At 36.9% G+C, this 24,545-nt stretch overlaps 1 protein-coding gene across 1 annotated transcript in view; it reads right to left on the reverse strand.

The window, feature by feature from the left end:
• VPS13C (vacuolar protein sorting 13 homolog C) overlaps window positions 1-24,545 on the reverse strand; it is a 73,402-nt gene that overhangs the window by 2,217 nt on the left and 46,640 nt on the right. The window contains exons 55-82 of the mRNA XM_058846840.1: window positions 23,960-24,224; window positions 23,016-23,173; window positions 22,472-22,593; window positions 21,933-22,227; window positions 20,932-21,321; window positions 20,153-20,257; window positions 19,469-19,633; window positions 18,983-19,111; window positions 18,229-18,362; window positions 17,851-17,977; window positions 17,193-17,428; window positions 16,708-16,858; window positions 15,518-15,658; window positions 14,441-14,522; window positions 14,281-14,350; window positions 13,734-13,845; window positions 13,301-13,414; window positions 12,722-12,858; window positions 12,363-12,444; window positions 12,038-12,151; window positions 11,715-11,790; window positions 10,987-11,150; window positions 10,409-10,454; window positions 9,276-9,399; window positions 8,523-8,637; window positions 2,723-2,814; window positions 1,624-1,747; window positions 1,278-1,364 (exon numbers count right to left, since the gene is read on the reverse strand). Of these exons, the coding sequence (XP_058702823.1) occupies window positions 1,278-1,364; window positions 1,624-1,747; window positions 2,723-2,814; window positions 8,523-8,637; window positions 9,276-9,399; window positions 10,409-10,454; window positions 10,987-11,150; window positions 11,715-11,790; window positions 12,038-12,151; window positions 12,363-12,444; window positions 12,722-12,858; window positions 13,301-13,414; window positions 13,734-13,845; window positions 14,281-14,350; window positions 14,441-14,522; window positions 15,518-15,658; window positions 16,708-16,858; window positions 17,193-17,428; window positions 17,851-17,977; window positions 18,229-18,362; window positions 18,983-19,111; window positions 19,469-19,633; window positions 20,153-20,257; window positions 20,932-21,321; window positions 21,933-22,227; window positions 22,472-22,593; window positions 23,016-23,173; window positions 23,960-24,224 (3,957 nt within the window). The remainder of the gene's footprint in view (window positions 1-1,277; window positions 1,365-1,623; window positions 1,748-2,722; window positions 2,815-8,522; window positions 8,638-9,275; window positions 9,400-10,408; window positions 10,455-10,986; window positions 11,151-11,714; window positions 11,791-12,037; window positions 12,152-12,362; window positions 12,445-12,721; window positions 12,859-13,300; window positions 13,415-13,733; window positions 13,846-14,280; window positions 14,351-14,440; window positions 14,523-15,517; window positions 15,659-16,707; window positions 16,859-17,192; window positions 17,429-17,850; window positions 17,978-18,228; window positions 18,363-18,982; window positions 19,112-19,468; window positions 19,634-20,152; window positions 20,258-20,931; window positions 21,322-21,932; window positions 22,228-22,471; window positions 22,594-23,015; window positions 23,174-23,959; window positions 24,225-24,545) is intronic.

The following is a 24,545-nucleotide window of genomic DNA, read 5'->3' on the forward strand; positions in this document are numbered from 1 at the left end:
AATACAACAAACATGTAAACCCACCCACACACACAGGCTGGTCTAAGTCAGATTCTTAGCTCCTGATTCACATGCACGATATTCAGCTGATGAAACAGAAATCCACAAAAAGTAAATGGGTAGGAAGTGTTGCACTTGAGAGCAGAAAAATCAGATTTTAACGTATAGATACCAGCATAAACATTACCAAAGGAAAGTGCAGTTAGGAAATAATACCAAAAAAGGTAATTAAATGCAAGGAAGCATCCTTCTAGTGTGACCTATGTGTTTTGTGTAATGCTCCAGCTTTAGCCATGCCATTAAGATACACAAACTAAAAGAATTTAAATTACTTAATTCCCAGAGTGATTTGAACAACATGTTGTAAGAGAAAGCTGAAGGAACTGTTTTAGGCAAGACACAGTAAAGAACTAAGATAGACTCTTGCAGTATATAAAGTGCCTCAAAATTACAGCAATTCTTTCCTCCCCAGCCTAACCTATTCTTTTAGGAGGATCAATCAATTTAATAGCAGCAATTTGGCCCTGATTCTGGTTCCATCTGCTGACTTGCCATTTACTGGAGCTACAATTTCAATGCTTCCAAGACACTGTGGATCTAATTGATTTCACATTTGGTATCAGGGAGAACACCTCCTCTCTCATCACCTGATACAACACTACAGTAACACACATGGTTTCCTAGGAAAATTTTTCTATTCTTTAAGTGCCCTGGAATTTATCCAAATTGATAGATCACCTCAGGCAAATTACCTTCAAGATCCAACAATCCACAGGAGGAAGGCTCACAAAATACCCCAGCCTCCCCAGTACCAACAGGAACAAACACTTGGAGATAAATGGTAGAGAAAACACATGTGGGGAGGGAGGAATCCAAGTAACCCTTTTGATACAAGGTCCACTTGTACTGGCTTAGGTGATCTTGAAATAATGAGGAGGTATGTGGAATCCTACAGACTATAGGGAATTTAATACAACCTACTACTTTAGATATTGGAATTCTTTTCCTTTAATGAGCTTTAACACACAAGCCCTAAGACTATGTGACTTCAACGTTAAATTATTATTGCATAAACTCTCTTTAATGCTTTGGACTATCTGGTCTCATCATTCTCCTGGTAAAACAAATTTTTCAATGCAAAACTATGGTAAATGGTCCTCAGGCACAGCAGCCTATTCTCTAACAAGTCTTACTATCTTTTTTACATGCCGAGTTTCAACAACTGCTAACAATATTATAAGAAAAGAAGATAAAAAAAAATAAATAAATATATATACCCTTGCTGTAGCTTCATCCTGAAGCTGAACTGTCTTTACACATTCATGACCTGTACTGTCCTTTCTTTGGAACATCTTCTGATCCTGCTGCAGAGGGGAACAAAAATGTAATTCAGATGACTCACAAAACAAGAATGCAGAATCTCAGACTTAAATGGTTTGAATGCCAACTTCAGGTTAGATTTCAACATGGTCTCTGTCCAACCCAGCTATCATAATTTCAAGAAACTTTCAGTAAATCACGTCACATGGCCCCTAAGTTAGCAGTTAGGACCATAAATAAGTTAAAAGCATGTATGGACCTCTAGTGAGTATTAACAGAAGAAAATTGACATGCTTTTCTTACCAAAACAGTAATTTTTAAAATATTTGCTTCATAGGAGGGATAACGCGTGAATTCTTCAAATAAGTAATCCCACTCTGTTGTTAAATGGCCTAAGATTTCCACTTCTTTCACATATATCACTCTCCTGTAAAAAAAAACAAGTTCTTATTAAATTTCTCCCTGGGACTAGAACTTTGCTAGAAAAACTAAACAAAATGAAAACATTTGTTTAAGAAGGCATTTTTAATGCATATTAAAAGTATCCACTCAGTCACAGTGGACCCATATTTCCTTAATACATTCTGAGACAATCACTCAGTCTTTAAAAGTCATAGGTGATCTAAGACATCACACACCATGAGCTGGCCAAGAACTGGGATTAGGAGAAAAGTGCACATTTGTCTAAGGCTGCAAACAACTGAATTGCCCAATTATCATTCATGGCCTTTGTCAGTGCCTTGAAATCTTGTCCATCTGCAGCCTGAATTCTGAGGAGTGCTGGTCATTATTAAAAAAACACACTGAGATATCTCCATGGTGTTATTATGGATGAGCTTCTCTCACACATTCAGGCAAGGTACAAACTGGTGACCTGTGGAATGTGGAAATCATAATCCTTTTCATTATCTAAACATATTTAGAAAGTTTTGAGTCCTCAGACTCAGGACTGCCAACATCTTAGAATTCTGAAACTTGTCAGATGAGTTAAATAATAATTTTCATGCTGATACAAAGACTTAAGACTTCATTTAGAATATTCTTTAATTAACAATATTTTAAACATGTACTATCAAACTGATAGCTTACTGCTAACACTTATAACAAGCTCATTTTAAAAAGCAAAAACAAAGAGGAAAAAAAAATCAATTTCCCTCCACTATGATGAAAACGTCAGTGGTCTCAGAGTAAACTGTCTTCCCAAATTAGTATCCAGCACTGACATCACAACTAAATTACATTTTACATTAAGGAATCAAAATAAAATATTTTAAAAATCAAAAAGAAAATAGAGAAGGAAAATAGATAGGCAGAGAACAGCAATCAGTTTAGACGTAGCCAGATGTCTAATCCCCAAGCTGAAATCATGTCAAGCCCTCAGAAAGCATTTAAAATTTAATACCTGTTGGTAACAATCAGGTTTGCTCTTCTGCCTCTTGGAATTGCACAGTGGTAACGATACACCTCTTTTTCCAACTTTCTGATGTGTAACTTCTGAAACAGAAGCAGAATATAATTCTGGGAATGTATAAAAACAAACAAACAAAAAAAACCAAACCAAAACAAAAAACCCAAAACAAAAAATCCAAACAAAAAAACCCAACAAAACACCAAAAACCACAAATCAAATTGGTGTCTTGAATTCAAAAGCCTTCTGAAAAGTTACCTCATTGTTAGTTCTTTAAAGCCAGGTTCTCACAGTGGTCTCAGTCCTGAAGCTGAGTCACTGAGAAATCTAATCTGTTCCACTCAAAGGTAGAACACTGACACTGCTGTATCAGACTATTTCCTCAGCTTTGATTTCCTTTCTGTGCTAGTAATTGTTTTATAGTGCTCATTCTGCTACACTCCATGCTGCAGGCTTCATTCAAGAGTGAAAAGCCTGCAAAGGTCATGTATCTTTACAAGGTACATGACTCAGATCCTCAGAAAGAAATTATCAATTTACAAATTCTCAATGCACCTCAAGATCAGGCACCTGAAGCACTGAGTACATATGACTAATCAATACCCAAAATACGAAGGTGTATGAAAGTGCAGATTAAATTACTCATCACATTTTGATTAGACAACTACAACTCAAGTGACAACCTAAAATACAGAAGTTTTGAAATAAAGTACTGAAGTGCTCCTAGGATTTTTTTTTTTGGCAATTATTAATTGATGTTTTTTTTTCAGATTTCACATTCCATACGTACTCTTTGACTAAGCATGTCAGGATTACAATATTCCATCAACAACACAGAGCAGCACAGAAGACAGGCTCACAGTCAGCCCCACGTCAAGCTCCCAGTAACACTGGATTAAAGGCAGCAAGACACAGAGTGATACCTGAATGTATTTGTGGGAAAGGAATACACATCAAAACATCATGCAGAAAAAGATAAAAGCATGAAATTAATGATGTGCTACCAATGGGAACCCAGCCTCAAAGTGGGTGTGAGAATAAACCTGTGACAACTACTGGTTTTCCTAATATGCAGTAAGTCTTTAAAAACAACATTTATAAAAAATGTTTAATTAGCAAAAATTAGCAAGACAATTATATAAGTATAAAGTCAATGCATATTAGCTTTGAACCCTCCAGGTCAATACAAGCACCTTTTTTATGATACAATGTGTTTTAAGGGAAAATGGGCAGTTCCTGTGCAGAAACATGGGGAAACAAAAGGAAGAGTGCCTGGATGCAGAATGAATGCACTTCAAATCAACCTTTCACAAATGGGTGCCCCAAAACTGGTTTGATGTTCTTCAGAGAAAAATAAGATGACTTTCAGTTCATTTTACAGCTGTTACTGTGGAATTTAGCCCCAATAACAGTAAATTCCTCAAGTTCTCATTCCTCAAGTTTCTGACAAACTAGTAATAACCTAAAGAGGAAGGACTAAAAATTCATGTATGTCTTTTAGTTATTTCTTTTAAATAGCAATTTCTTTTTTATTTCCTTAGATGGACCCAAAAAACCCACGAGATGACAATAGTGGTTCCACTTGACTCCAAAGCTGCCTGTGATTAACAGGTTTAACTCTGCAGTTTAAGTAACCAAAATTGAAAGATCAGCTTACATAAGAATCAATTAAAAGAAGGTTTGACTCTTTTTTTATATTTGCATTTTATTTTCATATATTCAAAAGTTCAACAAATATCTTAAAGCATCATCATACATCACAACCGGCTCCAAAAAATCCTTTAATCTCAAAAGTGGATGAATATTCAAGAGCTGAAATCAACAGCATCATGTTTTCCTGGACTTGCTCTCCAGTGATGTTACATTTTGAAATACATTTTAATCTAGTATTTTTCAGCAACCAAAACCATAGGGTCAACCAACATCTTCTAAAAAAAATATCCCTTTCTGACTATCTTAAAAATTTCTGAAACTGTACAATGTACATGAAAGGAAACAAAGATGCCAGAAAGACTGCTCATTTCAAAGTCTCTTCAAAACATTAGAAGAAACACAGCAGCATATGACTAAAATGAAAACATGAACTCACATTTTATACCTGAACCTTAGCTCCTTCAAAAACAAGTAAAAAATTGAAGGAATAGAAAACCCATCACCATGTGAAGACTGTAATTCAAAGGCTGCAATCCATATTCTGAATCCTTTTGTTGAATATGAAGAACTTAGACATGCCAAATATTTAAATAGATTTATTCATAAGCATGTTTCTCTATTCAAACTCTAAGCTTCAGAGAGAAAGCCTGTTTCTCATAACTTCAGAAACAATCCCAGTAGTGTTTTCAGATGTTACATGCAATATGTTACCAAAGCAAGAGTTCCCACTGAGGCCTGTGCCTAGAAGACAGAGTATTTCTCAGAGCTATTCTCAATACTGATAGATGCCAGCACAATGGTGGTTGCATTAGGTAAAAAGGGGGTTGCACTTGATGTAAATTATCCCATGATCTGCACACACAGATGTAAAATTTTGACATCTTTATAAAAGCTGTTATTTTTATGAGCATACTAGAGCACTTTGAAGAAGTTAACTTGTTCTTATTTTACACGGAAATGAAAGAACCAATGCAAATTCACACAGCAGAACATTGAGTCAAGCAGAAATAGAATCTGCAGTTTCCAGTATAGTCTATGCTCTGCCACACAACACTGTCTCACCACCCTGACTCTGTTGATAAGGTGATCTGCATTCTTGATAAAGCTCCATGCTTTAACTGGGATGTGGAAAAGAGTGATGCCACTGGCACTGAATAATTAAATGAGTGCCATCATGGCAGCCCTGAGGAGCTGGGTAAGCAGCAGCCCCTCACTGGGCACAGCCCGGCGAGCACAGGGCAAAGCTCCCACCAAACCTCAACTCCAACACCCCTCAGACCATGATTAAAACACTTGAGAAATGATTCCTTGGGAAACAGTTCTCCTAGAGCTGCCCTATTTGTCCTTGGAGTGCTCCAGCTCCACTGTGCATTGATGTTTTGTTAAACACATGGTGTACTACTCAGCCTCACTCCCAGCACTGAGGTACAGCCTGCACCATGGCAGAGCTGGCTGCCTACATTTTGAATTGACTGAGCACATCCCTACACAGCCCACATACATTAGATCCAGCATTTCTGGGACAAGGACCTGCATTAACGAGTTTACACAACTGAACTGATTTACTCCACCTGGCTATGGGCCTCAGTTTGCAACAAAACCCCCACTTTCCAGTGGAAAAAGTACCTTTTCTTTTAAAACCTACATGTTTGCTCCTCTAAGACAAGCTCTAATGCCCACATTTCACACAAAAGTAATTAGGTAAAACATTTTTCCATCCAATCACCAGATACTATTGAGGCATCTGTTCCATAAGGTAACCTTACAAGGTTTCCAGACTGTGAGCCTATATTTATTTTAAAGGGACATATGCATTAAACGTAGTTAAAGTAGATGAGAAGGTGTGGGCTCTGATTAAACTACTTGTAACACAGGATCAAAAGTGGATCCAGAAATAAACACCTCTTGTACCTATTGTGATTAAATTTGTAAATGCACATAGAACTGACTTTCTGACTCATCTTTTTCATTAAATATCCAATTTCATGTAAAGACATTGTCCTGTTTTGCTTTACTTTGCTTGCTAACTTTCATTGGAAAACAAAGCCTTCCCAACACTGACCTCTAGCACAAAAATCAAGAACAGTTAATTAAACTCTTCTGTATCCCATTAAGTGATTTCTTGAAAGAAACAAACCACATTTAGTGAACTGTAGAGAGAATTCATTCTTGTTTTGTGTCCAGTTCCCATATACACCTTTTAAGGAGAATACAAATACTAGATGTGGAGGAACTGCATAATATCAAATTTTCTCTGTCGATTGTGCTACCTTTTCCTTTTTGCTAGATGTAAAAAACATTGTAAAAAAAAAAAAAAAACACCAAACAAAAAAAACTCAAGAAGAAAAATTTGGCCTGCTTAGAATATCACAACTTAATTTAATTTAATCCTTTAAAAAAAATCACTATTTTTAAAAAAATAATTTTAAATTGACCATTACATTCTAAAAGGCATTACCAACAAAGATGTTTCTGTTCAACATTTTTTCCCATATGATAGGCAAAAAATTTGCTCTGACAACAGCTTGTTAAGCGTAGCTTGCTAATTTCTAAGATGCTGTATTAGTAATGAAATTTGTGGCATTGCTTTCTATAGAAATACATATATTCTTATTTATACATGTGTATGTGTAAACTCCTGTTAACAGCTGAAAGTTTATACTTATTTTATGTTGAAGAGCAAAACCCTGGAATTCTGTGAATAAAAACCAGAGTCAACTAAGCTAGCTGTATTTTTTAACTGAGCAAAGTTCATAAAGAACCAGCAGTAGGAACTTGAAGGCATAGTGGGTCAGCAGATGTGGAGCTGACAGGCCCATGGCATAGTACAGAAAACAAAAGTACATGTTTTCTCAGCATTTCAATGAAATCCATACTTCTAGGTCATGAAATTACAAGCATTTTCCCAGAAGTAAATTCCATTCACTATCAGTATTTCAAATTTTGTTCAAGATGTTGCTCTGCCCCTCAGTCCACAGCCCTAACTCTAGGAGAGCACCAATAAATAAATAAATTCAAGACCTAACCTACTGTGATTCTTTTTTCCAAGTGCCTTCCTTTGTTGCCATTCATAAGGAGCTAAGCATCCTCAGAGAAATAATTATACAGAAAACAAACCCTCCCTGTCTCTCCCATCTGACTCAATCATTTAATCTTACTGAAGATGGTTATTCAAGTTTGTTTTCTGGGCCTGGACAACATGAAAGACTGATTTATTCAATTTCTACACAGAAAAGATAGAGAAGAAGGGGAGAGGACACAGTAAATGCAATCATGCCCTTTATCTAAATACTGAAGGCAGATGAAAAACCATGACAGAAACAGGCAAGAAATATGGAAAATGTTTACTCCATTATTCCAGTTCTTGCTGCATGCCAGGAGAGAAGGAGAAAGAAAAGAAATGTTAGAAATAGAACAGGGAATAAGAATTAAAAGACCATATACAAGCAAGTAGTAAACATCCAAAATTTTGTCTTAAAATGTTAATGTAGACAGTTATTTTACTCTAACTTTTTAGCAACAGAATAAGCATTTAAAGGTAAGTATTAAGAACACAAAGCCTGAAATACAAATTAACCAGATTCTGACTATCAACAACTTGAAAACTCATGCTGTTCATCTTCCATATATTAGGCATATCCACATGAGAAAGCAGGCTAAATGTCCACACAGTGCCTATAGCTATGACAGATTGCTATATGAACAACATAAGGAAAAACCAAACAGCAGTATTTTGAAAATTCATGCAGTTTTTTGAACTGCTGATACAACCAAACAATTCAAGGTTTATTGCTTAGCTGCTTAGTCTATAAAAATTTGGAATTATAAAAATGGGGGTTTCTTCACATATTTAAATCTTAATCTTAATAATTCTTAATCCTACTACCTCCTTCCAGAGCATGAGAAGTGACTACAGAACATAAAACAGAGAAGACCATAAACCAGCCATGTGGCAGGTTCCATTTTGCATTCAGCTTACTCCAAGCACTGGGCCTTCCCTGCTATCCAGGCTTGCTTTATGAAATAGGCTGGGGCAAATTTTTACTTCAGATAATTACTGCTACAGATTCATTGTAACTTAATCCTTCATGGAACCCTGCAGGTTAGAGAATTTCAACAGTGTTTAGAATGCAAAACATACCTCAAATAAATCATATCCCTCAGCTTCCACCCTGTTGTAGGGCCGGATGATGCCATCTTCACGGATGAGGCGTGGGGGACGGAGATTTGACACTTCTTCAGTTGATTCTGCCACCCTGCCACACACAGCACAACATTATTCTGGTAAACTTAATACAGTCCTGAGTTTCACCAATACATCTTTAAGAAGTCACCCTTTCACTTGCCACACATCCCACTTAGACATCCTGGGTACCCTGCAGATATAAAGACACACTGCTAATAACAAATCAAAAGTGGCACTAGCCAATTAAACAGCTACAGAATAAGCTGGAGAAGTTTATGCCCAAATGCAGATAATTTACTAAGGGTTCTCAAGTTTATTAACACACTACCCAAACATCCCATTAGAACACAAGGAGCCCCTGATGTGCACTGCTAACCAAATTTCAGACTGGGAAGTTTTACTCTGAAAATTTCAGTGGTCTATTTTTCACAGTAAATTTAACTGACATTTCTCCTCAGGGGAAGGAGCAAAAAGAATAAATGGATTAGTTACTGTCCACCTGAACTACAACACTGCAACATGTTCTCCAAAGCAGCAATTTCCTCATCATCATCAAATATATTTGTTACAGGCTACTGGACATTTCTCAACTTCACATACTATTCTGTTTTTTGTATTTAACAAATAATTGTGTGGCACTACTGGAGCAGTTTACCACCTGGAATCCAACACAGAGGGAGTACTTCAAGACTTCCTCTTGCACCATACCTTTGAATTCCCTGGAAGGTACTGCTTGCCATATCTACAATGCCTCCCGTCGGGCGGGCTACCACTCCTACAAGCCCCTTTCCAATTCCTTTAAAGAATCCAGCTGCACCTTCTTTTTTAGCCCCTTTAAAAAAAACAAACAGAAAAATAAATGTTTTCATGACCTACTTAACCAGAGAATTAAAGTATTACTGCTAGAGAGGAACTGTTTTCTATTGGAAACAGGCCACAGCCATTGATTGCACAGAGTCCTGTTGTACAAAGAGCTGCCTGTGGAAAGTCACCCACTGCTTCCTGATCTGCTCAGATACATCGCTGGTCACTTAATACCTCACCAGACTCTGAAGGGCCCAGAACTGAGATGCTATCAAGATTCTCGTTCTCACACTTTCAGTCTGGACTATAGGCCAATAGATTAATTTTTTATAGGTTGATAGTAAGAACAAAATATTCTGAAAATGCTAAGATGTACAAGTATCTATCGAAGTCAACTATTTCTGTCTCCAAATTACGTTGTTCTGGTGATATACAACTATGGAAGAACCAAACCTGTTCAGAAAGCAGGTGTGGTCACCCACCCAAGAGACAAGGACTACATATCAAAGTACCACACAAAAGCTATAAAATACCACACAGTTACAATTGACTCCCAACACTCAAATCACTGCCACTTGAAGATCAATAAGAGGCATTTTAACCTGGATATTTTTCATCATCTATCATTTTCATGAAGTAACAGGAACAAATGCTGACTTCAGGCATAAAACAAAATTTGATTTTTAAGAGTTCTCTGACCTTTGGAGTCCCAAAAAACTTTTTCAGCTGGTGATTTTTACTTCATTATTTTTACTATCTTTATTCTGGTTTCAGAAAATAAATTGGGTACTACAGTAGGCCTAACAAAATACATCACAATGACAACACCTTCTTAACTCATATAAAGGTTTAAAAAGGTGATAAAGCCAATAACAGGTATAAAGATATTTGAGGAAATCATCATGCAAATTCACATTTGAATAAGAAATATAAAAATCTTGCTATATCTTAGCATCACCATACTTGAATGGATATTTCTTAATACTACGAAATAAATTGCAAAGTATTGAGAAACCACTTAAGGACTTTGTGCTTACCTTCTACTGGTTTAGTGATGATGCCTGTCACACCTCCAACAACACCCTAAAACAAAGATAATTAAGTTCCCAATGAGAAACTGGAACACTGTCAGTCCAACTGGGCAACCTCTTGTCTCATATCCTGATTTTAAAACTTAATAATGTGAAGTTCAGTATTAGAAACACTGTTTGGCTGGGGGGATTGGCTTTGTTTATTCTCTTTTTATTTTTAAGAAAACTATAACTGAGGGAAAGACTTGAATGACAGCATTGACTGCAAGGTCAAGTAAGGGCCCAGCTACCTTAATTACCTAACACATTTGTTGAATATGAATAAGTATTTATTTATTTGTACAATTCACAGGAGATATTGTTATTTCCCATTTGAGATCCTAACTTCAATTCCTCAGGTTGACCAGAAACATGACCTCAAACAGTACTACATGAACTAGATGAACTACACTGAGTCTCCTATAAACCCACTGTCTGTTTGTCTCTTCTGCTTAGTTAATTAACCAACAAAAAAGATATCAAACTTTCTTGCAGGTGATTTTTAAGCAAGTTGGTACATCAAACACCCATCTCCAAATCCATACCCGTAACAGGCCTTTTCCTCCTTTGGCCAGGCTCTCCCCAAAGTCTTTTGGCTGCCGACCCATTTCCTCTCTCCTTTTCTGCTGAAATTCTTCATCCAGAGTAATGGCAGCCAAGCCTTTGCCAACAGTACCAGTGATCCTGGACACCATCCCTGCTGCACCACCTGAGGGAGCAGGGCAGAGAGTCAAAGTTACTGTGCTTTCACAGTTTAAGAGCAGACAACACACAGGGAGCCAACAAGTTCATAGCAATTTCCCTTCATATTCAGTTTAGATATGATGAATTCACACAGAGCCCCACCCAGAGTCCATGAGAAGACTCCAGAATCTGATCTGATATCCATACATACAGCAACAGGGAATACTTACAGCACTTCACTACATCTTACATAGCATAATGGATGAAATAGTGTTTTCTCTAATTACTATCAAGACACAGCTAAATAAAAATCTAAGGTAATTTTAACAGAACACTTCTCAGGCTTCACCAGATATTTTAGGACCATTAAAATTATGCTTCTGATTTATCCAGAGCATGTTACTAATTTAGTTATACAGGCAATGTTTCTCACATTGGTTGCTCAGTCTACACACAGATATTTAGATGGTCTCAGTAAATTATGTGTGAATGACCTATATCACAAATACTGGCAACAGTATGACAACCTTAAATGCTCACTAGAAAAATAATGTGGGAATTAACCAAAAAAGAACATTATGACACCTACCCACTGTGTGCCCAAGAAGACTTCTAACGCCAATTACAAGGCCTTCAGCAAATTCTTCAGGTCCTTGAACAGCACCCTAAAAATTAAATTTATTAGGAATAGCATAAAACTGCACAATGGTGTATCTGTTTCAAGAAAAACGATTCCTTTACATTGATGAAAGTAAGGCCACCTGAATAGGCTATTTCTTTGAAATTCACATTTAAAAATACTGCTGCCTGCCTGTGCAGGGAGTGGAGTACAGTGACAACAAACTATAACCCTAGCAGTACATTCAGACTTTATAATTATAAAGACACGGTTAAAGAATCAGGATCTCATACCTGAAATGGCTCATAGAAGAAAGCTTCAACTCCCTCAGACAAACCTCTGATCAACCCAAATGGATTTCCAAGAACATCTAATCCAAGCACAAGAACATACATCTGTTTCAGGAACTAAATGATGAGGGAAGAAAAAAGGCAAACAACAATAGCAGTGTTATGAGCTGTTGTCACACACGTCAGAACCTAAGCCTGGTTCATTTTCTAATTTACTGCCCAAGCAAGGTGTTAGAGTGCCCAACTAAGTATTTGGTGAAGAAAATTAAAATCTTCTTGAAAACACATTCTCAAAATTTAACACAAAGGCTTGACTAAATAAACTTACTTGTTCACTGTAATGTCTAATAACTCTCGTCCTCAGTTGATCTGTCTTGTAGAACTGGTATTTAATTTCAAAGAAAGCAAGTCTGAAAGACAAATGATCATACATTAGTTAAAGATACCCTTCCTCATTCAAATACATCTCTGCTTTCCTTCAGAGAATCCTGAAGACTATTGCCTTAAAAAGGATTCCAAATCCCATCTTCCCTCCATTCCTTCCTTTCTCCTAAGGCTGTATAAACTTACACTAGAGTCAGACAGCAAGGTTTACCATGGATCCAATTATTAAGTGTATAGCAGCTTTAATCAAAGTATTAAACAAAAAACCCAAACAAACAGCCCCAGCCAATTTTACTTGCTTACTTGAAAATAAGATCATCTACATCTGTTAGAGTAGCTCCAATACTTTTCAACAGCAAATTCAGAGAATGGATGGCTATCATTTCTTCCCCCTTATCTGATGCTTCTCCACCAGAAGCCAGGGACAAACTCAAATGCAACTGTCAAGGCAGAATTAGTAAAACAAGACAAATCAAGACCAAGGAAATGCCAAACCAAAGCAGACAGGTTGTGTGGTGCACATGAAAACAAACCAGTGATGAAAGTGGAGGAAAGCTATCATTTCATCTACTGATGATTTTTCTTCCCTTCTCCAAAAAAATCTAACTGCTTCAAGAGAGAAGATAATCCCATGAAAGTGTATTTTAATACAATTTATGATACATTACTTTATACAATATTTTATCTGGCTTTCAGCATTATTATACCCGTTGATTTGTCCCACTTAGTTATGCTTAAAAGTCTGTTTGTACTCATGGGCAACAGAGGAAGTTTTCCAGCAAAGTATTAAATTCTAGAGAATGTAAAATCCCCTCTAGAGATGTATTTACTGTAATGAATTAATTGGATGTTTTATTAACCAATAATCTCTCTATCACATACCTTAATTGGAGAAATATGGAAATGTTCAAAGAAGCTGAGCATTGACAGGTCTGTTAGGGAAGAGTCCATTAGCTCGGTGTTAAGTGCATCCACATCTTGCTGAATTAGTTTAGACTGGTTTCAATATTTAAAAAAAAAACAACAAAGTTAATCTCATCCATATATGTAATACAATTAATCATATTATATCTAAAGGTAGTTATATATACAAATGAACAGTAGAAAAAATAATCAAAGTTAAATACAGTTCATTAATTAGTTAAATATGAGTGTACTAATGAATCCAGGGATAGGAAAAAAAAACCCAAATAACCCATAACAAACACAAAATTTCTGGGTGATTTTTCCATTTTATATTATATTGATATTAACTTAAATTGCTCAATCACTTATTGTCTCATTCCAGCAAAAGTCAGTTTCTCTCATACATTACCCTTTGTCTTTCAGCTTCTGGGTCTGTAGATGGAGTGAAAAGTTCACTAAGTGCTCCTAAAAATCCTTGATCAATTTTCAGTGCCATTTCCTGGATAAGAACCATGAAGTACCTAAAATGGGAAAAAAGAGTGTATACTTCTATAAATTTAACTTAAATATTACATGCTTAGCCTACACAAGTGAAGTCTTGCTATGCAATGTTACATATTAGAATTTAGTTTATTAACTGTTAATTTATAGTTAGAAGTGGTTACTGGCCAGCACTGCACAGCAAACAGACACACAACTCTAACACTGTAGTGCAAGAAAGAAATAATTCTGATTCCTAAAGAATTTGCATAACAGTCCCTTCACGTGGTCAGTCCTTATTTTCTAAAAGTAAGTTCCTTTTTAAACGATGTTTTTTTTTTCCTGGAGGCATTTTAAAACTCTGAAAAATCTGAAGTCAAGAGTTGTTTGGATAGGAGAATAAACTTTAGAACAAAGTTCCCTTCTAAAATATATTACATCTCTAAAATCAAATTACAATACACTGTTACACTCACTTGAACTGCAGGACTTGGCTGTATTCATTGAATCTAGTGATGATGCTGATATCAATGAAGGGTTTTGGTTCTAAAGAGAAAAAAAACACTTAAAAATAAATTGCCAAGCCCCTACTTTCAAGGCTGAATAAATCTGATATTACTATAGGCTTTCTCTTACCTGAATCCAAAGCAATCGACTTGGGAGGGGCCACAGGGTGAAATACAACAGGAAACGTCGATCCTGGTAATTGATTATCAACCTAAAAACCATTGCATAATTACAGGAATATTTTAGTGACATGATAATCAAACACAGTTCATATTTTAGAAGGCTTGAGTAACTTTTTTATAAATTGTGTTGAAGAGGGATGCTCTACAAGTGAAAAAGGATTACTGTGGTATCATTGTGGAATGTTACTCATAGAGTTAGAGAAGGTCAGATGGGTGCAAGTGCTGCACAAGGGATGCTTAGAGAGGTTCACACCCACTCAAGGTCTGCAGCTGATGGCACACTTTGACTGCATAGTGAAAACCACCTTCAGGCACAAGTAAAAACAAAATGAAAGATAAAAGGAAAGGGCAAACTTCGCCACCAGCTGGTCAGAAAAAGCACCAGGGTCCTCAGTGAAGGGCAGCAAATGGAGATGAAGATGGCAATGATGATGACTCAACATTATTTCCCTCTAGCACTGAACACTTCTCACTAGTACCTGCTAAAGTGCTCCACTGGCAAATTTAGCAACACTATTATTACTGACTGGACTATGCTGATCTGCTGCAAGTGTTGTACATTAATTCAGTGTTAATATTAAAGTAGATACATTATTGCATACTATTTTAGCATATTTAAATGTCTGTTCTCTGCTTTCCATTAGACAAACAGCTTTTGTACTAAAGGTCTCTAAACCCCTAGATATGCTCTGTAGAATAATGTTACACTTCTGTGTAAAAACTACAGTAAACAAATTTTGAAAAAGGTTGAGGTCTGCTTTAAAACACCAAAACACAGCTCTTTAGAAATTAACTCTCCATCATAGCACCCTCCTTTACATTAGCACACAGTTTTGTGGGATTTTTTCCATACTACCTGCAAAATCCTAGGATGACAGTTCAGCAAGACTTTTCCATCCCAGCATCCCTGCTACTCTACCACAGTGAGCAAAGCACCACATGCATAAGATTTGGAGATACTTCTTCACATAAAAGAATAAAATCAAAGCCTCTTCAGTTTCAAAAGCAGAGGAAGGACTGGTACCTGCAGCCAATACAACTGAGCCCGTAAACTTCTTTGGTGAGGTGACTGTTTGAATTCAACCTGAATTCCTGACAGGAAGTTACGGCGGATGCTGCATCTGACAGGGAGACGCATTTCCATTGGAGACTTACTGAAATTCACCTGCAAATGTAAGAGAGCAGAGCTAAGATACAGTTTAATTTGGGAAACTATAAAATGGTACATTACTAGTTAACAGACTGGCAAATAAACCCTGTGTTTTTCTTTATTATCAGATCACAAGGCTACTGAATTTCTCCATCTAATTAACTGCATGGAAAGTAGTGAAAACCACCAGTCAGTCTGACAAGGACATTACATTGCAGCTTTAGCTGTCCCCACAGGAAGCTCTGTGTCATCTAAGTAGCTATTTCTTCATGAGTTATATATTACACTGACATAACTAAAGATATTTATATGCACATGACTACTTTCCCAGCTGACGTTTTTCCCCTGTTCCTGAAATTTTTAAGTTAAGAGAAGCAGAAGCATAAACCTCTCCTTTATTGAGAGTGAAATGCAATCAGCTACAGATAAAAGATTTGATACGATGTACTATAAATGCACAAGTGCAATGGTCAAAACTTGAGTATTCAAAGAGCTGAGGCTACAGACATGTTTTTCAAATGAAAGGATGATACAGAAAACAAGCCTGACTGTGGTACTATAAAATGGTTGTATTGGACTTAGCCATTTGAATACACTCGTTATGCATGGAATACAGGTATGTATAATTAATGTCTGAACAAGCTCAGGTAAGTGGATTAATTTCGAGTCCTTGAACACTGCAGACTCCTTCACCATATCAAGTAATGGAAACTGCACCTTATTAAGAAGCTAAAATCAAAATTTCTGCTAAGAATTCAGGGTATATACCACAAATATAGGTTCACAACTAACATGTATACACCAGCAATCTTTTCTACCACACAAAAGAAAAATCGTTTGAAATTCTTACTTCATAATACAAGCCTGGATAATACCTCAGTATTGCCTCAGTATCACCACAAGACAAAAACATTCTAATGTGTAAAATGTGCAACTATTTAAATAGTTGCCTCTTGTTCCTGTTTCTCTTCACACAGCATCTATCGCAACTTAGCAAACCAGAAATCTGCTTTAACTGCTGCACTTGTTCTGCAAGCATTTAAACACTGAAACTCAATACATACCTCAGTATTGCTGTCCAGTTTATGCCAGCCAGGACCTTGGAAAGCACTCTTGGAGAGATATTTTTGATATGCTTGTTCCAATAGGTTTATTTGCTTTTGATTAAACGGTTTCCACTTTTGCCTTGGTTTCTGTTCCCAAACAACATCAGAACTGCAAAACAAATAACAAAGTTATTACCAATATAATAATTTCAGAGTACTTCTACTTTTCTGATGCATGCAAACCCTGTAATGTATATTTTTCTAATTTCTCAGTCTCAAAAAACCCTATTATATCTTTTTTTAACATAAGCTAAAAAAAGGAGGCAGTTAAATCCTATTGGTTCTATTTCCACAATAGGAGGAAATGCAAAACTTAATTTTAATTAAAAATGTTTCACTTAATTTAACTTGAAACATATCCCCTTTAACTCTATTGCTAAAATTATAATATGCTGGCAAATTTTGACTATTCAAAGGAATATTTACACTTCCATGTGCAGTACCTAGTAATTCCTATGTAAGATATTTCCTTTTTATTTTCATTGTTAACTAGAGAAAGTCCAAGACTATGGATTGACAGGTTTATTTCTTGATCAGGTTGCTCCAGCTCCTCTGCCTGCCGTGCTTTAGAAATCAATGCCACATCATCTGTGAAAAGCAGCACTCGCTGGCGTCCATCCAGGAAGGACACCCAGTGAATTTGAGTATTTGCATTGTAAGGGAACTGGCCACAGTCATCCTGTATTAGGGGAAAAAAAAAGCATATTACATGAGTAAATCCCTGATGTTGCTCTATGTTTATAAACAAGTTTACAGACAAACACAAAACAGAACTCAGTATTTTTCCTGTTTGTTCAGCTCACTGCATTGTCCTGACTTGTTTGCACCTTGTACCCTAACACTGGAAAGAAGTTTTGAGATTGGGATATTTTTTTCCCCTTTTGTAAACTAAACATTCCAGCAATATTTGTGGCTTAGAATAATATTGGAAATCATTAGGAAACAAAGGCCTTCAAAGCAAAGCAAAATGCTTGGAACCTTAGTAATGGCAGAAGAAGGCTATAAATCATATAGCATGAAACAGTAAAACCACACAATTACCAGACAATTGGAATAGTCCTAAATTGGTTCAGCTTCTACTTCTCCCCTTATGAAACTCACCTTAAGTAGGTCATGTTCACCAAAACTTTGAGAGTAACCCCAAGTTAATTTTCTTGGTTTGGTTGGATCTGTCCAGGCAAAGAGGCATACTTGCCTTGGTTTCAACTCCATTTCCTCCTGTAATCCACTGCAGGTTAAAAGAAAAGGTGAAAATACTACCATTCACTGGTTCAAAGCACTGATGGAAGTGGTGCAAACCCCAGTACTAAACACTCCACCCCTCCAGCAGCAAGGCATGAAGGGACTAAGCTATTCACCCCATACAAATCCAGCTGTAGGCTCATCAGCTCTTGGTGATACCCATGTGATATTTTGGTGATGTTTAACCAGGATATTCCCTGGTTAAACAAGCAATGGTGAATTGTTTCTTTCACATACCTCTGTTTATATCTGAGAGAGTCCCATGGGGTGTGGTTAACAATCAGAGCTGGGGCAGCTCCCTCGTGGTAATCCGTGAAGCTTATCACAGTAGAATGCTCTGAGACATTCACATCTACCAGCAAGCCCCCATTCTGAAGAGGAAGTCACACAAAGCCCAGTATTTGTTCATTAATTCAAGTAGAACATTAGTAATTAAGTAATACATTACTTCAAGTTAGAACTATGATAACATTTTGATTTATACCCAAAGACTTTACTGAACACATTACCTTTATAAACATGCTCCTTAATGCTAGGTTAGGGTGAACTCTGAAATGATAACATTCTTCATTTGAGTAAAATTAATTTAACCATGAACTGTGTGTCTCCAACATGCAATAGCTTATCAAGAAATCCTAAAATAGACTGTATTTTTGTTACCTATTTAAACAAACTGAAGGCACCCAAGACATACCCTCTGCAAAAAGCCCAGACGTCAGAGGTGCAGTATACCATTGTAACTTAATAGCAATAGAGCTGTTCAGTTTCCTGTAAGCTTATCACAAGTAAATCAACTCGACTAAACAGCTATGAAAACATCAGCAACACAGCAAACTTGATTCATAACTTTTTTTAATGCAATGGAACTGAATGAAGTGCAGTGTACGCATAACTTAAGACACAAGGTTTTGATATTGATGATTTCATTGAGTCAAGCTACCATAGGGCTAAAATGGAGAGTTAACAGCAGGCTACACAAAGTAAGTCTCACCAATTCTTCCAGTTTCAGCAGAGTACCATTATCCTGGGCTTTAAACAGGAATGGTTTGGATGAGCTTTCAAAGCCAACTACTCTTACACAAAGTTCACCAGATGAGTTTTCAGGCCAAAATGGAAGGCACTGTAAGACAAGAAATACACGTGACTTAAACATTTCATACATGTCCAATATGGTAACCCAGCAGTAAATCAAACAGATTTGTGTGGCTAAGACTATTTCACATGCCTTAGTTCTTATGTTCAAGTATCTCCTGATGAACATATCTACATCTACACTAAGTTATCTAAACTGAAGGACCTGATTAATGTACCAGCATATGCAACCTGTACTGTTCAGGTTCTGTTGGGATGTGAAATATCCACGTCATGCCATCAGAAAAGACAGCTTCCATAAGAGAACTGCTCTTCCCTGAAGTGACACCTAAACACCAGTTGTTTGCCTACAATGACATCAAAAGGAAAAAACATGAAACATTACCTCTGAAGCTGAGATATAATTCCATTTATTAGTTGGAAGAGAACCATTAGGACCAATTTCTCCAACTTCAAGTTCCAGAGAAGATTTGTTTGCTATTGTGTAGAATGGTGTGAAGGTAACTATCCTAGTAAGGTTGAAACTGCTCATTCTGATGCTAACTCCAACCTGTTGAAGAAGGAGAATTTAAACAAATCATCAACATCAAGCCAAGAAGAAAAGTCAGGATGGAAAAAATAGGAAAGCAAACATCAGTGTAATTATGTTCTGTCCACCTGAAGTCAAAATACCCAACATGCAGTAAAATCAGCAGATTACACAACACAACTAACCCAAGAGTAAAGTGACAGGCTTAGCATTTTGCAGCTGTAGCTTTTGTGGGGAAAATCCACCAGAAATCCCTCTAGAGTAAAGCATGACAACTTAAAATGACCATTATCACCAGAAAACAGTTAAAGAGTACATGAAAACAAACTCCCCACATCTCTTTACTCTGCTTAATTGTGGAAATGTAGTCTTGAACAAGGAGTGCAGATCTGAACACTTGCAACCAGTTGTGAACAATTATCTCCACTATGCATGCTCATCATTGTGTTTTCAAACAGCCAAGCACTACACGTTTGTAGAAAAGAAGTCAAGCCAAAAGAACCTAAAGAGAGCTTCACTAATCACTGAAACAGCTCTTACCAGATAGTCCATGTAATTAGTTGAACACTTGACACATCCATAGCTTCCTACAGTATCGAGGGAAAAGCTGTTGGACCAAGTGCTAGTTGAAATACAGAGCTGGATCTACACACAAAAAACAACATGCAAAATAATTCAGTAAATTCATTTTCATTCTGTAGTAAATGCATTATGGAATGCCATTTTATATCACATATAGCAATGCAAAGCCAACATTTCAGTGCTTTTAACACCTTTCATAAATTAGAACAATCTAGGAATGTAGTATCACTATTCACATTCTGATTTATTAATCTGTGATCGAGTTTTGGGAAAGATGTTACAGTAAAAGGTATCAAAGGAGAGTAGTCCTCATTGATTCATGCTCATGACAGCACACATAGTGGGAAAAAAGCCCACAGCTTTGTGATGCTTCAAAAAAACTTGAAGAGATGGAAAGAAATAATCAAATTAGTGCTGTTTTTCAACCATTTCTTCAACTATCATTAGGTAAAAAGAGTTATTTAAAAGGAATGAAGGGCCACTTATAAAAAACCTTCTACTGCAGTACTCTTCACTTGACCATGTAAACATCATAACAAAATCAAAACAAAAGGAATGTGTTTAACACAAAACAGAATATTTATAGTGTGCATTTTAAATATCCAAGTACTAAAGAAAGCAGCAGTCAAATTAGTCTTTAGACTTAAAAACTACATAAAAATATTCTTTATATAAAATGTGTGTATGTTTTCCCCCTCAGAGCATGGCCTAAAGACTGCCATCTAAAGTAAGCATACCTTGTTCTTACTAAAGATATTTTTCTTTTTAAATGAAAACAAAACAATATCTCTGTAGTCTGCTGGATGCTTGACGTGAGTGTCTTCAGCTCTGTACTGGAGAACACGGGAAGTCTTGTTGATGATCCAGTAGGGACTGAACACGGACAAGACCATGTGGCTCCCGATCCGCCTGGAATGGATGTAAACATCCACAGACATCTCTGAGACTGAATGAGATGTGAAACGCACAGGAAAAAACTCAGGCATCCCATCACAAATTTTAAGATGGCCGTTCCAGTCTTTGCCTTGATATTTTAACAACACAAGCTCCATTATTTCTCCACTGATTCTTGAATGAAAAACATCTGCAGCACTCCCTTCAGTTAATTCACGGGCTTCTGCGGTTCCCTGTAGCAAAAAAGGCAAATCAAGTTCTCAACACACAATTTTTAGGTGTTCAAGAACCAGCATTTTATTCTCTTGTAGGATATACATTTCAGACACCTCAGTAATCCATGTCCTAATCTCCAATCACTTTCACTTGAGATTGAGCCTGTGAATAATTTGAGATCAACAGCACTTGCAGAGCAGTAAAGACTGCTTAATTCTGGATTTCAGGAAGGCAAACTATATCCCCTGTTTCCACTCCCTCCCTCTCTCCTCCATGGTTTCCAAAGGATTTTGGCAATGAGTTCTTATTCATACTTTTACAATACTGGGTGTAATACTGTACTGGACTATGCTGAGATATACAGCCAGGATTTTTCACACTAAAGACACAAACCTGCCAGTTCTGCCATACTTTTTGGTAGCACAACTTTGCTCGGGCAGTAGCATCCAACAACAATAGCTTTTTTAATTTTTACTAATAAATGTTTTTACTGATAAACCTATATTTTACTGTATGGAATAGTGGCCAGGCTTTATAAGCCCAGGGATGTGAAGACAACGAGCACATATTAATATTCTTACTTAAAACCAAGTAAAGGATTTACAACTAAAACCATAAAGTAACTTACCTCAAGTAAGTATCTCAAGGAGTATGGTAGAAGATTCCTCACAGTCAGTGTAGGGTAAAGGTGGATAATGTAGGCAGGATCCAACTCCTCTACAGAACTTGAAATAAAATTTAGTTCATCAGGTACAGCTGTTGAGCTGATTATTAGAGGCAAGAAACTGGCCTCAGTGGCTGGGCACTGTAACAAGCACTTGACTTCATTGCTCCTGTGTAGCTCTTCCCTCCAGGCAATGTAAGTTGTAGACTCCTTGAACTGACCCTCAAATATTCCTGTTGGTCGGACATACAGATGGCATCTGCAGGAAAACAGCAGGAATTGTACACAAAGGCTTTGCACTGACACCTAACTTCATCCATTTTAAAGTCATGGCTAACATTCTGAAGTGCTTTTGCAGCACACTCATTACCTAACAAACACAGCACTTTGCAATTTTAGTCCAATCAGGAAGACTTCCACGTGCAAATTAAGGTTTCAAAACAACAGCCGTGTTTGTGCATCAGTGTCACAGAGACTGGGCCTACAGAGCAGAGGAAATGTACCTGTATGAATGCAGAGGAACATGAAACTCCTCTTCTGGCTTGGATATGCCAATTGGCTTCAGCGACTTGGAGCCTTTAGTCAGTGTATAGATCACAAATGGAATTGAGAAATGATTCTTAATCTAGAATCAAAATGAGTAATTTTTCATTACATTTCTATGGCACAGATTTCTGAAGGAAAAAGTATCAGTAACAACAAGGAAAACCAACATTAGTAGATTTAACCAAATTCCTCTAGAAAACAGAATTGAGCTGTCTTAATACACAAGTATATGAGAAAAGTCTATTTAAGTCCCATGAATTGAAAAACACTCTTAAAATGTCACATAGCATAAAAAGTATCCCAAATGCTGAGGATATTAGAAAGCCAAACAGAAAAGGGAAAACCAAAGGAAAATTCATGCAACAAAATACTTAGTAACTGGCTTTTAAGTAACATTTTGGAAAAGTTTGATCTTGAAAAAGTGCATTAAGGAAGACAAAGAAGGTGACTCATTGCAGAGCAGTGCTTTCAATGGTTTGGTTTCTGTGGCTGGGTTTTTACCTGCAGAGGGGAGCGCACAGTAATGACCTTATTTCCTTCTGTAGCATCAATCTGCACAACAACGGAGTCCGAGCGATCAGCAGCCTCTCTGACCTTGTACAGGCGGCGGCCTGGCTTGGCCACGGGAATGCTGAGCGCCTCTTTATAACCCTGAAGTTCTGATCCATAAAAACAGACAGAAGTATTTATCAGCAACACAAATCACATTACTATTTCTTATTTGAACAGTACTTAAGCTTCTCAAAACTCAACAACAACCAGGACCAAAGCATCCTCTGGCAAAAGCACCTTAAATGGTACTTGGGTACCACTGAAAGAAAGTTTTAGGGTCCAAATACTCCTCAACTCCACAACTTTAGATTATGATTTATATACAGCATGGGAAATACTGCAAACAGTTATCAAAGGTGTTGATTGGCTGAGTTAATGAACACAGAACAAGCTTTCTATGTTGGATGGGATGGAAAGGGAAAACTCAAAGATGATTACATATTAGTAGCTATTGTAACTTATTCCTTTACCAGGAATATTTCCTGGTAAAGCTAAAAACACAGAATCATAACTGGTCTCAAGTAGCTGGGTAACTACAGAAAGTTAAATAAAAATAGTGATAGGAGAAATAGAAATCCTGTTTAACAGGAGCTGGAACACACAGGCCTGTGTCACAGGAGCCTCTAAGATGGTCTATCAATGACTACTCCACTAGAATGTCTTCCAGTTCTCCCAAGGGGTGGGAAAAAAATATCACTCTTTTCACTTTGTGGAGCAGAGGAATTTCCCATCTTTTTAAGAAGCCCAATACCTGTTTTGTGGTGGTTTTTTATTGGCATCAATATTCAAAGGTAATTCCAATGCAATGCACCTGATCTGAATTTCTATCACATTGAATTTAACTCCCATCATCCTATGCCTGTCATAACAAATGATGCTCCTTAGCATAATACCTAAATTTAAAGAGAAGACAGAGCTTTCCTGTCGGTACAATGCAGACAACCTTCCTCGCTGGGGTGCTTCAAAAACAGAGTATTCCAGTTCCATGCTCTGACCAGTTTCTATTTCATTCATGTTTTCTTTTGCAACTGAATCCACTATCCGAAAATTGGAGCTAGGAAGAACTTTCAGAGGAACACCCAGGGCATTTTTCACTACGAAAGGTGCTGTCTCTTTAAAGGAATAGTCAAAGGTGGATGCAGTTGCTTCTGAAAATGCCTGTAAATAACAACATATGCAATATGTCATACATAAAAATAGCCACAATAACATATCTATAAGAGCTATAAAAGACAGTTCCCAGCAACTACCTTTGTAAAGAGGGGATAAATTACATACAGCAAGACCTATGTTTTGTATAGTAATATTTCAGGCAAGTACAGGTTACTTCCAGAAAATTTAATTTTATTCTGTGATTTGCAGCAAATGTTGATGCTACAATAAGCATTCTTGCTCCTCACAGAGAATTTTTCCAAATTTTAGGTTGTAAGAGAAACATAAGATCGGGGACATAGAAGTCACAAAGAGATGGAACATGTA

Source organism: Poecile atricapillus, chromosome 11 (assembly GCF_030490865.1).
Source record: "Poecile atricapillus isolate bPoeAtr1 chromosome 11, bPoeAtr1.hap1, whole genome shotgun sequence".
In the NCBI taxonomy this organism is placed as follows: Eukaryota; Metazoa; Chordata; class Aves; order Passeriformes; family Paridae; genus Poecile; species Poecile atricapillus.